This window comes from Rhopalosiphum maidis, chromosome 1 (genome assembly GCF_003676215.2).
Source record: "Rhopalosiphum maidis isolate BTI-1 chromosome 1, ASM367621v3, whole genome shotgun sequence".
In the NCBI taxonomy this organism is placed as follows: domain Eukaryota; kingdom Metazoa; phylum Arthropoda; class Insecta; order Hemiptera; family Aphididae; genus Rhopalosiphum; species Rhopalosiphum maidis.
In genome coordinates this window covers 79,924,758-79,942,244 of record NC_040877.1, presented here as the reverse complement: position 1 = coordinate 79,942,244, position 17,487 = coordinate 79,924,758, and the positions used below count along the sequence as shown (strand labels likewise).

The window sequence follows — 17,487 nt, the reverse complement described above, 5'->3', positions numbered from 1 at the left end:
GAATTTTTGTATTTGAGTTATTATCGAGAATTTCGATTCATTAAGGTTCGAGTTACCCAGAGTCCACCTATAACATATTAATAATTGGCGTGTCTCACGGTGCGGTGTTCTGATTTTTCCGTACAAAGCAGTAGGTAGGTATATAATGATCCGGAAACTGTATTAGTTCTCGGAATCACTGCGTGAGCACATATTTCAAAAATTATGGCCAATATGACAACAATTTTCGATGGTCGATAAATAACTATTATAAAAGTATAATATTGTTTTCCGAAATGGCGTTTCGTTTTCATGTTGGCAGTCGGCTATTATTCTTAATATAGACCTCCCTTATTATATTATATATGTGCGTTTATTATATTATATATACAATAAAAACTGTACACCAGTGACTTCGACGCTAAACGTACGTAATAATGTATAAGAAAAATGGTTATATCGTAACTTACCTGTTGCATTTGTAGTGAGATGTTAAATGGCTCTCCACGTACCTATTATTTGCCATAATATAGTATTTTGTTCTTAGATTCAATGCTATTGGCCATGATTACGATGTAAATAACTATGATTAAAATGTATATGAAACGACGTTGACGTCCGTTAAAAATTTATTAATATGAATAATAATAATAATAAATCAATATGACGGAAATAAAACGCAGTTATTTTTTGATGGTATACGCGTTACGCGTTTTAACCTCTCATGATTATTAATTTCAATCAATAATTATACATGTTATATATAATTTTTTTTTTTTACAAAACTCGGTGCTTATAAAACTGTTATTCACATACACCATCAAAACTTTAAACATGGTTTTGACCTAAATTGTTCAACCCTAGGTGTTCTACCTTTGGCCGTAATGTCGAAAAAAAATCCATTCAGAAATTCGGCTCCGCCTCGTCTTCGACGCACGCAATGCCGACACACGAAACGAGCTACATTATATATTATATTACACGGAGAGAGAGAGAGAGAAAGAGAGAGAGAGGTATGCACACAGTCGTTTCACCGTAAACTACAATAAATATTTATGGTATAAACTTTGTGGGATACGTTCGATTCGTGGTTAACATTATTCGTTTGGCAGTTAATTTTCTGAAAAAAAAAATAGTTAAATATGTGACTTGTGACTTGGCGTTACGCACAGATGTTATTTCAAAAAATATTGCCGGTTTTTAAATATATATATATATATTACATAATCTAAAATCATTAAAAAACAATATTTTATATATTCTAAAAAAAAAAAAATGTTATTTTAGAATATCAATGTATAAATATTAAATTTCGAGTACGAATATAGCCATTAAGTTATAAATATTTTAAAAGTTGGATGAGTGGATAGTATATTATTAAATGTATACCGTTCATTAGTTATTAGAACTTATGACTAAGTAGGTACTCGTTAGAAAATCGATTTTTGTATACTGAAATTCCTAAAAAAATATATTCTGCTTATGAATGTAAAATTAAATACGCATACTGTCTTCGAAATTTATTTTAAAAAAATGTTGTTTTATATTGACTTTAAATTATGTTTTTAAAAAAAAAGGTATTCCCAGAAACGTTTAATACTTTTTCAATAAAATGAGTGTTTACTTTTAAGAGGATCATTTTGTGTAGAAGTTAGTATAAAATATTTAAAAATATCTATACTCTTTATTGGTACTGTAATACCTATTACCAGTAAAACAAAATTAAAATAAACAAACGCTGTTATTAGAAAATTGAGGAAAAGGCAAAAAGTGATATCGAATTACAAAACAACAATACATTCAAATGTTTTAATAAGTCCAACATTTAATTTACCATCTATATATAATATACATGTATGTCATATATATTTTTATAGAAAGTTTAAAATAGTATAATATAATATATATGATTTTTTTATCGTAATATAATATCATCTACATAATAATAAGTGTTTTTAAATGGAAATAGTTTCATCAGTAAGATATGCTCAACTGGGATATGTAATGTTACTTAAAATGTTACAATATAATATTAATAATCTATAATAATAGTTAATGAATAATAATGATAATAATAATAATTAACAATTCACGCGAAAAGCACGTTACAAGTTGAATACAAACACTCGACAACCGTTTACTTGTATTTTGGTCAGTGGAGGAAGGCAGTATAATGTCGGGATATTGTATCGTACGGGGTTGTTTGGATAGTGGGAAGGAGTGGGGTGAAAATTCGATGTTCACAGTGACGTTATATTATTACATCGTATACGTATGTACAAGGCACCCCGTTTAATAATTGATCATCACGTGTCTGTTCACGGCATCGTCGTTAGAAAACGCGCCCGAATGACCTCGAGCTAGTATTTTTTTTTCCAAAAAAATATACACCTATGGACGTGGTATTAAATTCGCGCACGAGCAGTCGTCACGCGTCCGGTGCCCATTCGTGCGGTATAAAACGGGCGACGAGTGGCATCACCACCAACATCATCAGTAGTGTCATGTCCAGAGACTTGGCTGGCGATGCCGGGTTGCAACCGTCCGCGTCGTCGCAACTCTGCAAACAACCGTCGACATACCTAAAAAAAAAAAAAAGTACATAAATTATAACATTTCTATGAGCTTGCTAAAAATCCTAAGTACATATATACAATTAAATTGAATAATAAAACACGGCTATCGATTGTTGTACAATTAAAACCTATATGTATATATACCGATTGCAATCCGTAAACATAGCAATGGCGGATTTAACAGTCGTTTTGTTGGCAAATACCGACGGTCCCGCCTGTATCTTATTCTAGAGTTCGCTCCTATTACAGTGAAAAGATTTTGTAAAAGGTAGCCGATGTGTCACGTCTCACTGTGATTTTGCTCGACCATCATTTCAAGGGCTGGCAAGTTTTTTTTTAACCGAGTTAAGTTAATAAAAAAAAAAAAAATCGAAATAATGTTAAGTGAATTGTTAACTTTTTTTTTACTCAGTTAAGTTAATAGTTGTATAGAAATCAATAAAATGTACCAACTGAGGTAAAGTATTTTTTTTTTATATATAGATTCAATAAATGGCTAATAGATAATTTAAAATAAATGCCCGTATGGTAGTAAGTTATTTTTATTGAGCGACCCTTACTAATGGCAAAAATATCCTATAAAAATACATTACCAATGATCATTTTATTATATCTATAGTTATTATTTATATTTAATAAACGTAACATGGATTTGATTTAAATAATTTTCATTTATAAAACTTATATCGATGAAATTAAGTAACAGGTAAAATACAGGTTAAATGCAAAAATTTGAAATTAACTTAAATTTTCAACTAGTTTCTACTCAGTACTTAGCAATTAAATCAGCCAACGTGGTTAATATACAAATATACAATGTAGTATATATCTACTTAACATATTAAATACATAGAAAGTCGCTGAACAATATTATTATAATAGGTACACATGAATTTGCGATCTGTGGACGATTAATATTGCTAACTTGAGTACTACAGTAAATATATATTACTCGCAGAACGTTTCGAAACGCTCAGCAATCATCCATAGTGAGTTTCAATATGATATTTTTATTAAAACGACTGGACATCCAGATTATATGGTATATATTATCCATACTAATCACATTGATTGATTAGTTATAAAATATTTTATTATATTCCTTGGTCTATTCATACGAACAATGGATATCCGTGGTACACTTTATTGAACCCTGTCGATTACACGAATTCGTTGTTTTTATGTGAAATGTATTGTGTAAAATGAAAATGTGCGTATTTTCAGGTTAATCCTAATTAATCCAGACTGTTAAAAACGTATACGCAGGTGGAATAACTTATTATATTATTATAGTCTACTACCAAGAACAGAGGTAAAAAACGGAGATTCACGAAGTAGTCCGAAAGGTGTAAAAAAAATCAAATATACACATATATATCTAATCTCACATCTCTTCGTCATTTTATTTGAAATTATATGCAAAAAGATATTCTTTGAGTTTATTAATTTTAAGCAAAACAATAGGTGCGAGTTTTTATTTTTATTTATATCATATCTACAGCCGACATCCGATTACTGATAGACTGATTTGACGTCGTCATAATATAGTACAACAAATTTTGATTTGCGGGTGACGTAACAAATAACAATAACATCAAAATGTGAACGAAATACAAAAATATTACCGTACAATACGGCTGTCGCGAAAAAAAATGTTTCGTCTTTGATCGCAATACGATAATATAATATGCGACAACAAAACACCGCCTATGGTACTATAAAGCGAGCAAACGAATTCGACTACCTATATTGTAAGAAAGCAGGAAATCGAATCGTCTAACGAATATCACGATGGCTGGTGACGCACAAAAGAAAAAATAAGTATAATAAACCGGGGAAAATGCGCACTCCGTGTAAGAAAAAAAAATGTATTAAATAGCACTGGCTTGAGAGTGGAGGAAAATCGATTGAAAACTTATGTCTTCATTTGGCCAGAGTGGGACTGCAGGAAAATGAAAAATGAAATATAAATAATTTTATAAATTTGAACGATGTAAAGAAGATACAAAATCAGTTGGAAAGGAATATGCCGAATAAACATAATCATGACGAATGATTGAATATTTAATTAAAGTTAGTTATCAAACTTTTATAAATATTTACATAAATTAACTCTGTGTAAATTGGTTGTATCTAATTATTATTAGAAAAAAAAATATGAAAACAATTTCAAATAATTATTCATATTTTTGACTTTATGTATTATTTTGTTATAATAACTATAATTTTAATCGATGAATAACATTTTCTTGCCTTATTTATTCTGTTAAGACCATAAAAAAAACCATTTTAAAATAAATTTAATTTTCGATGTCTATCAGGTTGATTTAATTTTATATTTCTTTAGTAAAATTATTTTGTTATATATTTTATAGTTATTGCCAAATAAATGTATAATGCACGTTATAATACATTTTAAACATATTTTACTCAAATTTGAAAAGAACAAGCAACGCCTGCACAATATTTCAATTTAGGGTTCTTATATAAATCGGTTTGTGTAGTCATCTATATTATATTGGTATATTGTATTTATAAGGCGATTCGCCTAACTTAATCAACCTCATTTTTTTTTTAATCAGAATTTGATAAGGTTAATTAATTATTCATTTTTATATCGCCCTGTGTATTAGATAACCTTACTTGTCATCGAAATAGAATCCTCCGCAATGTGACATCCGAATAATTTCTGTGTCGGTGGTCAAGGTTCCGCTGTCCAATGCACATCCTCTAACCGTAACGTGCTGTCCGGTACTTTCTAAAAAAAAAAGTATACATAACAATTTTACTTTAATATAGCAAATATCTAGAACAAGAACACCATTAAAATTCAAAATATAGTCGAGCCACGATAACTCGAAATTGAATGGAGATAAAAATTCGCTTCGAGATATGTATTATTCGTGATATTTAACTTGAATTTATATTTCTCAAGAAATAAAAAAAAATTCGAATAATTGTCAAGTTTTTTTGTGTTATTTAGGTTCGAGTTATCGCGATTCGACTATATACGATTTCGAGGAAGACCGATGCAAAGTTTAATTGAATGAAAAGACGTGAGTGAAAATTGCGGTAGAAAACGATTAGAAAAAGACATCAAAATAGTTAGTGAGTTAATTTAACTCAAACACAATTTCTTTTAAATGCCAGACTGTCACAAATCCTAATGTGATCGTTTTGTGTTCAAATATTTTTTAAAATATAGAAACACCAATAATATAAATATGGTGGTCTTGAATCGAAGCATCTTTCATTAGATAAATTAAATTATAATATAACAGTATTACGAATAAAAATATATCTCTCTAGAAATTAGCAAATACAGAAAAATTGTAAAATACAAGAAAAACATAGTACAATAATTTATGACGCTCTTATATTCTATAGTCGGCCCGTTTAGAACTATCGAAATAGTATATACGTAGCTCAAAAATGGCGAGTTAAAAACCGTAGTAAATAAATAATTATATAATGTATATGTGAACGTATCCCCTTCTGAAAAAAAAAAAAAAATACCATCGTAAATACTAAATACTATGTTTCATAATTTATAAACATCGTTAGCACTTAAAATAAATTTAGGTCTCAAAAGTGTATCAGTATCAGCTACAACATGGTCAGAACATGCGCAGGCCATCGAGTAATCGCGGAAATCGGTGAAAACGAGAGATGAAAGTCGCTCGGTCGAGATCATCTGTCAATGTTCGACTCGTATATATCTGAACATTAAGGCAGACGAAACTACACGAAATCAGACAACTCCCTGTCAGCTCCACGTGATAGATATCGCAAGATAAAACTACCCTTGATGAGTAATTTCCTTACATAATAACTTTATCATCTTAATGTATGCGTATTGTCGTACGACAAAACGTTGAAACACGATTTTGTGATTTTTGTTTTTGAGAAGAGATACGATTGTGCATAGCTGTACATAAATAATAAATATACACGCAATACCATATCTTATCTCGACACTATGCGGACGAAAAAATAGAGCGTACGGGCAGGTGTGTCGCTATGCCGTGTGCGTATAAAATACTCACTGTAGTAACCGGTGAGCTTGATGCACGCGGTAGCCGGAAACAAACCGTTGCGGCCTTTCCGCCCACCCATGCACGGTGACTCTAAAAGCCCCGAGCTGAAATTGTTGTGGAACGGATCGTCGCACGCACGGTTCTGCCATTCCAGTGAAACGCACTTGAAACAATCGATACCGGCGTCTGAAAACGATAGAATCGCGTGCCAATTATACATAATAATAATAATAATAATAATAATAATGACAAGAATAGAATTTCGGTTATGGTTGCTGCGCCCGTATATGATACGCGTGTGTGTCATCGTGTTGTCTCGTCGTTCGCTATTGGTAGGTATTTGAAAAAGATACAACGACGACGTTATGAGATACAGCAGATTTTGCTTATGAATTATTATACGTGTAACGTAGTGCTTACACAACCGTGACTTTTGTCGATTAATAACGACGCACAAACAACGTCTATTACCGAGTAAAAGAGAAGAATATTTCCGAGAGAATTGCGTATATTTTATCCTTTTTCATTAAACATAATAAATTGTCTAACGAATATAATATAACTAGTTGTCGTTCTCGTGCACTTGATCGTCCATTCAATTGACGCCTATTGTGTGATTCAAACTTTGTTTGATTCGTTATTTAATGAGTACTCGTCGTTCGTAGGTGTCGTCTACGATAAGTGGTTCCTTTTATACCTTTATTTACGTATTTGCCGATTATTTAAAAAATTGATAATTCGATTATTATAATCATCTTATAAAATCAAAAATAGGCTTAAAACCTCTTCCGACTGAATAAAACGAATTTGACCAGTAAACAATGAACCGACACCGTGTGCTACGTCGTTATTTATCGCTTTTAATGTACCTATCAGTTCACTGGTAAACAGTTAATTTTTTTTAGAATTTTATAATCATTATTTAATATTAACTGAAAAAATTAAGTTAATACAATGTTTACAATACTTTTAGTTGTTTTAAGCTCGACTTCATCAGAGAAATAGTTGTCTTGACAACGTTTTTTTTGTATTAAATTTAAATTTTATTTTTTTGGACGTCACTATATATTCTTATTTAAAATCGTTTATTACCTTCTTATTTTACATACCTAACCTAACCTAATCTATGTATTATGTAGACACGTATATTCCTTTTTTAAAGTATACTACACGTTCATAAATAGTTTATTTAATGCTGTTTAATATTTGAAAGATTCACTTGGACTACGATCCTAGTAAAAGAATACATTTTCACTGTATAAATAGATAAACTTTGATCTTACAATATTGCTTTTATTTTTTTAATATCAATAAAAAAAAGTTGTTATTGTTTAAAAAAAAATTTATTTTTAAGTCTTTTAAACTTCAATAACTTTTTTTTGAAAACTTAATATTGAAAAAATAAAAGACGTGATACCACATTAAAAGTTTTATGTGTGGTAAAAATGTGGTTTCTTACCTTACTACATACTCGGTTCTTTTTCACGCTAAATCGTCGAGCTTTATCATTTCGTGATTTCACCATAACTACCAAATTTATTCGGACATAATAACTAAATTAAGAATTATTATTTAATAATTTAATAATTTAAAAATAATGTGAAAATTTAATTAAAATGTCCAATATTATGACTTTTAAAAAAAATGAAAATATCGCATTTTTTAAGAAAAAACAAATTGAGTGAACGCAGCGTTATTGAGTTAAAAAAATATATAATGTATTACACATAACGATAGCCGAACTGTTTTTATAAAAATCTATATTATTATTGTAGTATATATTTTTATATTTAGCACCATATAGTTAGTTGTTTTTTTGGATTAATTTGTCATATGCAGAATAAACATTTATCATGTCGTAACAAGAATAACGCATTTCCAATAATAATATAAATAAAAGTATACTTCCTAAGTGGGCGAAAAACATGTTTTGTACATTTAATGTGTATATGATTTACCCGCGAACGTTGAAGATAGAATATAATTCAATATTCCTTTTTTTCTTTTTTTACAAAATATCGCAAAAAATCCATTTGCACGGGAAACCATTATATTATATAGATACCTTTTCACACCCTTTTTGTTATGTAAAATATATCGTTTCACTAATACGTATTCAATGATGCTATACAGATAAATATGATATTTTTTTTTTTATATATATAAAATTTGATACAACGATACCGTATACGAATATCGTGTCATATATTTATGACGCTTGAATATTAAAAAAAAAAAGTAAAAGTTCAGCTTATATTTATGTACATCTGGAATGTTAATGTTCTGTACACAATTTATTTTTGTTATATTATTATGTACGCCCACTAACTTGCAGGTACTCTATTAGAATATTATAACATGAATAAATATGAAGATAAATCTTGTTTTTTATAGCTTGGAACTTCCATGTTGGAAGTAAAACTTTTTTAAATTACAAAACATCAAACGTTCTTTGGCTGCCAGCTATTTATCACAGTTATTGACTTATCATTGTAACATAAAAAGAAAATTTTCAGACTTTTTATTAGTTTTTTTTCTATACCAATAATTATTAATAAAACTCGTTTGCGGATGAATTTCAAAACTTTTTTTCAGCCGTGTTATTATTAACTTTGCACTTATGTAGAAAGATAAACAACACTGGTAGGTTCACCTTTATATATTGTATAAGTAAAATAGTGGACGTGGCGTATTGTATTGAAAAAGAACATGGACGAAAAATGTATAATATGCATACAAAATAATAGTAATACTTTCATCAGAATAATTCTATACAAATATTTTCGTAATAATATGAAATTACATTATTATGATACAATTGGGTCAATGTATTTTTTCTCAATGTTTTAAAATTTTTTCTTGCAATGAAGACGCGAATACGTGATTATAATCTTATTAATCTTAAAATAATTGCTTTTATTTCGATAAACGCTATTATTTTTATCCAGCAATCGTGTACTCATATTTCATATTGCTGACGTATAACCAATAACTATACATTATTTGGTATGATATATTGCTAGGTATTATTATTTACAATTATTCTGTATCGGTATACAATTTCTGTGTGTAATATTATACGAACAACGAAAATTACGTTTCGTTCACAAATAAGTTTTACGAAGTTAATTTATAATATCTATCGACAAATGCTTATAAACATATCAGTTACTATAATATTATATTTTAAGTGGATTAAAGTTTATCTTGGTTCCGTATACCTTACACACCGTTACTATACAGATAATCTAAAGTAAATACCTACACATTATACGCGTGATAGTTTTGAACACCTTATAATGTTACATTATATAAACATAGTGTTATTTTTATTTTTTAATAAAAGATTCGCTCGCTTTTAGCGTATAATAATATAATATATTATATAATGAGCTATAGCTACATATAATATGTGTTACATACCTAAGTAAACATTTTTACTGCAGTACAGAAAAAGCAAACATTTTTAAAAAAATATTATTGATTTCATCCACATTTTTTCATTTACTTATATATTTATTTTTTTAATAGCATTGAATCAATTAACTATAGCAACACGCAGTACCTACGTTTTGGAAAATGTAATATATTTCGAGTTTAATAAGTTAAATAATATGACTTTTAGGAAAGTTATACTGTATAATAAATATGTATATGCAATGGATATGGATGATAGTGTAAAAAAGCTCTTAGGCTAAGGGGGGAAAACTCTTTTCTCTCCATCAACCCTAAAATACACCTCTGACATAATATATTAATATGTTCTCCGTATGAATTATTATTTTAAAAAACGAGTGCAGAGTTTATTTAGAAATCATAATAATACTGTTCGGTCTTCGGTCTCGCAAAACGTGCGATTTATTTATATGCGAAATAAAGTCGTACTTGCATACTTAATATAAGTACGTACAAATATTTTACCAAAGATAATGTTGTTTTAATATTTAATAATAATAAACACTCTTCTTCGAAGGTCCACCCGTCAGAAAAACGGTATACCCACATTATTTTCATATTATTTATGTTTTAATAGTCGAAGTTAAATTGGTGGCATAGCATATGGACATATCTGTGTCAGAATAGACATTTTTACCAGAAAATTCACACCGCAAAAGGAACGTCGACCTATTTCACGCATTTTGTTTATCCCTCGGCGATTTAATGCTATTATCCCAAATAAATCGTACGCATTTATTTTTGTCCTGTCACTGATATCCGAACATCGGAACGTTTGTTTTAAGGTTTAACATTCGGTATACATAATTTAATAAGATTTACAACTCGCATCATGCGTGCGGGTAATGTAAATAAATTGCAACCGACTGCTGTTTAAAACGTAACAAATAAAATATAAATAAAAATGTACGAATGAAAAACGATTAAAATATAACACCAGTGATCGGGGAAAAATTCAAAGCACGATAATTTTTTAAAATCTTTAATTGTATCGTAAGTACTAATACATTTTCTTTTCCGATTTTTAACTGAATTGATTGATTTGTCGTGACGTATACCTCGTACAAAGTGATTTGTACAATATCGTACAGAATACTTGATGAAAACAAAGAACCCCGTAGATATATTATTTGCTGCGTGCCATTTATCGTTTTCGGTGTAATTTATTTTATTTTAGTTTTTATATTGTTTTAACGATAATAAATACCAGATTCTACTAACGTTATATCTATCAGTGATATATTTTAATGGAGAGGTCGATGAGTGGAACGCGTTTGGTTCTTTTTAAGTATTATTGATGTACCTACAGGCTATAATAATATAATTTATTATTAAATAATCGTTAAATTAAATGATAGAAATGAATAATGCCGTTAAAATAAAAATATTCAAGAAGTTGATTGATGTTGATCGTGAAGGGTGAGCCATCCGTATCAGGAACTGTGCTTGAAAAAAATTAAAACTTAACCCTTGGTCGAGCTTCAGATGCGCCACTCAAGCGTTAAACCTGCTGCAGCAGTACGTTTTTAATACCTTCTCAACTTTATCGCTTTTGCAGCAGGTGTAGCGCGTTCAGAACAAGCCAACATTTTTATCACCGTAAAAAATGTCGAATCACCACTCCGCCATCATCATCACAGAAGATCGGCGGACAGGTATAGTGCAATTTGGTTTTCTATTTTCGGACCACGTACGTAATAACATCGAGCGTTAAAAAACAAATAAAAAATGTACATTTAAATGACAAAAAAAAAAAAGCCAACCCACAGCAATAGTAGTCAGACAAGGGTTAAGGTTTTGGCAACAATTACGATTACGTACTGGCACGAGAGCAATAACTGACGGAATCGAGTACAGCGTGCACGGCTCGTTCGAAAACAGTTGTTATGATGTTATTATAAAGTATAGAGATCGACAGATCACGCCGACGGAAATAGTTGATCGATATATTCGGCGCGTGTGTCGTATACGCACATAATTATTTATGGTATGCATTATAATAATACGAGTTTTCGACGAGTGGAACGATTTAATTCACGTAAAACGTTACAATACAGTAACAATATAAGTATTTACCTGTTACGACGACAAGCAAATTAAATAATGATAAAAAAAAAAAAAAAAAATAGTAAAATACACTAATATAGTTTAGTATTACGACGACCGGCATCGCAGTTAAATCATAACCACGGGTATTGTCCTTTTCATTCACCGGGGAATATCAATGGTATTAAAATGTGTAACCCTAATGAAACCGGAACGAATAATTACACGACTCAAAAACACCCAAAGTCTTAGGAAATAATTATCCATATTTGCGGTGTCACATTATATTATTATGTAAACCGTATTTTATTTCGGTGTGCATGATAATTATTGTCAACACGACAACCGATAAAGAATAATGCGACATCTTAGAAGTGACACTATTCTCTCGTTGTACTCGAACGGGAATGAAATACATTTTTGCGTTCAATAATATTAAACGTATGAAATATCGGCGACAGGACTGTAGACAGTAAATTTCCCGGTGTATATCACTTTAATGCGGGTAGTAAAATAATTAGAAAATTGCGTTTTTCGTGTTCGGGGGCGCGAATTATTATTGAGGTATTTAATATTATATATGTATATATATATATATAGCATAAGTGACAGCGTGGACGGTCGAAGGGAGGATAACGACCTACGTGCAGTAACAACGACGGGGGTAGGTTAGGTATACGCGCGCGTCTATCTATATATAATATCGCGTGTAATTTGCGTTTAATGAAATTCTGAAGCGTTCACAGTATATAATATAATGTATTGATAAATCATTGGCGAAAATGTATTATATAATACGACAACTATACATATAATATCATAATACCATCGTATAGTCTTAGAGTCGCATAGCTACATACAAATGGCTATTATTAAGTGTGTGCATTCGTGTGTCTGTATACAATATAATAGGTATATGATGGCTTACTGGCGTCGGCTATGCAGGACAGTGTGCAGATGAGAGCGGTGACGAATGACGTGATGCTGTTGGCCGAGAGCATTTCATAATAGTAATGATAATATAATAATATTATTATCGTCGTGAGATCGCTAACTAAATATATATATATATATATATATATATGTGCGTGTGTGTGTTTATATATTATTATTATTGTATAACGTCAAATAACATGTTATCGTGTGGTGCGCGTGTTGCGAGAGGGAATACGGCGTTTGGCGCTTACGACCACCAGTGCGTGCCCGGCGGCGGCGAAAACGGTACTGAAGTCGGCGGCCAGCGGCGACGACGGATTTCGCGTGTGTGCAAAGGCACGGCGCGTGCGACTGTGCTGTAACGCCGGCGCGGCGATTTTGGCGTACACGCCACGCGAAACCACCGCGTCGCGCCACTTACGCCACTGCCCGTACCGCCACCACACCGTCACTGCCTTTCGCACGTAACCGAACGGGCCTTTGCGTGCGGTTTGCGTATTATGCATTATAATGTGTGCGCGCGTGAGTGTATACAGTGACTTTGTGTATGCTATACGTACTCACGCGCGCGCGTGTGTGTGCGTGTATACGCTCGCGGGACTCAACAGTTAATAAGTAAAACGCACACGCCATGTGCGCCCGCCGACGCCGCCGTCGCCGTCAGTGATCAATAAAAACCTGACGCGGCGACGGCTACGGCGGCGGTGGCGGTTTACGTTATCTATTTCATCGTTTGTCCGGTCACACACACATACACACACACGTATATAACGCACGCATGTTAAATAATATAATACATTTACGACGGCTTCGACGACCTTTGTGTGCCAACGACCGGACCGTATACATGCAATTGTCCACTACCTATATATATATATATATATGCGAACGGCTCCTAATATAATATTATCTTATACACATTACACGACGGTCACGGCGACAACAGGCTTTTTTGTCTCATTAGACGACCGTCTCAGAGAGAGAGAGAGAGAGAGAGAGAGAGAGACGGATACGGATACGGTTTTTATTACACTATTTTACTGTGTATAATCTGTCCGACTGAAGTAATAATTATGTGTTTATTAGAAACACTCACGCGGTAAAACGTATCGTCTCGTACAGTACAAGAGTATAAAAACGGTATTCTAGAAAAATCTAAAACAAACGAATAATATAAACGAATCGCATAAACACAGTAGGTACACGCGGGTATATACGACTATATAATATATAAATATATTATGGAGTTTATACTCGCTCTCTTGTACTTTAAAAATAAACTCGCGAATGTCGACACGTCTGAATTGTTTGACATAAATGTCAGCTTAGCGGCGTGGTTTTCGCGAAAAAAAAACGAAATGAGTTCGTATTTAGACACGTTTTCTCGTGTGTGATGTTCAAATCAACTGCTGCAGCGCAGGTTGTACGACACGTCTACATAATATATTATAATTTATAAAGAGCGTCTCAGAGGTACCATTGTACAGGTATTTCGGTCGGCGGACTCGTTATACACACAAACGTCTATTTCGCGTCAGATTCGCGTCAGATTCGCCCCTTCTCGGCACAACCTACTCCGTCCTATAGCACCGCGATAACTCGTGTAGGACGATTATCAAACCTACTTGACGTCGTGAAAAGTTTGTCGGGAGTGCGACTGATACGAACGATTTGATAAACAAAAAAAGGTCAGACGAGACACTATACCTATACGATGTATAAAATATCATAAAGCCTCCCTAAACTCGCGTCGACAGGACCCATGTCGTTAGCGTGGCGTGTCGTGATTTTAAATATATTCAGAAGCAACGGTGCAATAATAATATGTATACTGTACAGCGTATAGGTCAACGTTTGTCACGCACGCGAAATTCTCCTAACGATTTTGAGTTTAGCTTAAAGCGCGCTATATATATATTATACTCTGTAGACATTTGTTTGAAACTGACGGTTTTCAGTAGAAAGTTTTGTTCCTCGCAAAATTTACTTACTGTAACAAAAAAAAAAAAAAACAAAAAACGACCCCTTCTAAACGCCGACTCGAGTCTATATATTATTGTATAATATTACACGGAGAACTACGCAAAACTATGTGTGCCATACTCCTTCTACGCCAGTTACCATACTACGTATAATTGTATATTGAAAAAGACAATAATTATAACTTTTAATATATTCTCTTTTAATCGGAATACAAAATAAAAACACGGTAAGTGTGACATTCTTCACCTATTCTATTTGAATCACCTAATATAAATAATACATTCGTTCTATGTATTTTCTTTTTTTTTTATTATTATTATTTTTATTTTTATCATTGCGAATCGATTTCATACTAAAATATATAAAAAATTTTACAAGCCCACAATCCTTTCGCGTTGTAGTAAACTACGATGAATCCTATTTGCAGTGACTCGTATATTATTCTGATGGCCTCGTAAAACGTATACATACCTATATGTTATTCATATAATATAGCTAGTTAATCATCATTTTCGATGTCTCTGCGGAAAACCGCATTTCCGCTCGAAATAAAAACGTTCCACGGCTTTTATACCTGTACACAATACGCGCACAATGGCCCCGGCATGCATAATGTAACTGCACTATTGTACTTTTGCGTATACGTTGTCGCCTACACGTGGTATCCTATAAATTATAACGCATACGTACACACTACACAGATGGTGTCACATAGTGATATTATTATGATATGCTAATAACAATAAAACTAGAATAGCTGCGATTGCAAGTGTTGTACCGGGTAATTTGAAAAATGATGATTTACGTCGACCGCGATACGACGTATCAAATAATACAGGACGGATCAACGCACTTCGCCGCGTTCTCCGCCGTTAGACCGACTCGGGAAAACAGTAAAACGCGGTAGCCCATCCTGTATACAAAGGACGAGAGCATACTATATATATATTATACATAAATATACCTATGTGATTTTAGCGTGCGCGTAGGATGAAACAATAATTCAAGCGAAAATGTTTTCCGGATTGATGGGTTTTGTATAAACACGCGTAACGTTTATATTATTGCAGTCGTGTTTGCAAAGGCTTTGAGCGACGCTTGTATGCGTGTAACATATACGCATGTCTATACATTATTATAAAAACAGACGAGCAAAGCTAAACAGCTAAAATGCAGATCTTTTTTAGGGTTTTCAATTTTATTCGTAATGTGTATACAGCTCAGCAACTACGGGACTGTCACATTTGCGTTTTTGCAGCATGTCAAAACATATTAACATTATATTATATTTTAATTAATTATAGTGGTCAGTGGTGTACGTCTATAAAATATATCGGCAGGCGACTCTCGTTTTCTAAGTCGACGACGTTTGTTTGCCACTGCTGCTGCCACGGTCGCGGCACAACATATTACTATATGGAATTTAGATAATTACATAGGTACCTACTTAAGTAAATTATTTTGAAACATTAAAAAAATTAATATTATATTATAAACATTTATAACTAATCCAAGTACTGACGAACCTCCTGAGAAGTCAACATGCTTTAAAGTTTTTGGTTTTGCGTATCACATTCGATAACTTTGTCGTTCATTTTCCTATAAAAAATATATAAATTATCCATCAAAGTATAAAAGAAAAGAACATTTTTGACTTTATGAAAATCAAACGACATTTTTAACTGAGCTGACATAATGCACTAAATAATCATAAACGATATAATATCTCATTATATAAACGTCACTGATGAGAGTTTGGCTTTGAAAAAAGTCAATGCATTGATGGATTTAAAATTTCAAATCGAATCAAAAACAAACGAATCGTATGTATAAGCTATGTTATAGTTTTGACTTCGTTGTTTTTTCTGTATCGAAATAAAATAACAAATTCCGACATGTCCGGAGTGAGGCGTATTTACAAAAGTTTTGAGTAACGTGTGTGAAGGTATACATATGTTTATATTATTATATAAAAACCAATGTGCTAAGCTATAATAACAAGTAGAATGCAAATCCTTTTAGGGTTTTTTAGGATTTATCGCAATGTGTTTACTGTTTAAGGTGGCATGGGAATACGGATATTACGTTTGGATTGGGAACACATTAACCACCTCTAGGTTCTAATACAATTGTTTTATATATATAACCAATTTTAATTATTTATCTGTGCGTATAACAAATTGTTTTTATGACTGTAAATATATGAATGTATTTTACTTTACGCAAACCCCTTAAACAACCACAGTTACCCGTGTAAAACATATCAATACGTATTATATAAATTATAAAGCTTCATTTAAACGAAACTCAATTACTGTAACTGTAGATTTGTTTTTTATTGCTTAAGTTCATTAGAACGTTAGAGTTAAGTTGTGACCAAATTTAACTTAATAGAAATTCTAACTTAAGTAAGTTTCAAAGGTTAATTTGCAAGTAATTGTTGATTGGCTTTTAATACTTGAAAGTTCCTTGGT

General features: G+C 31.8%; 1 protein-coding gene across 1 annotated transcript; it reads right to left on the bottom strand.

Moving 5' to 3' along the window:
• Positions 1-1,910: 1,910 nt before the first annotated feature.
• Positions 1,911-13,376, bottom strand: LOC113557293. The gene is made up of 4 exons (XM_026962740.1): positions 13,023-13,376; positions 6,602-6,778; positions 5,199-5,313; positions 1,911-2,561 (listed from the first exon to the last, which is right to left on the bottom strand). Exons 1-4 carry the CDS (start codon positions 13,093-13,095, stop codon positions 2,408-2,410), a joined length of 519 nt encoding a protein of 172 aa, XP_026818541.1. The 5' UTR covers positions 13,096-13,376; the 3' UTR covers positions 1,911-2,407.
• Between the last annotated feature and the right edge of the window lie 4,111 nt (positions 13,377-17,487).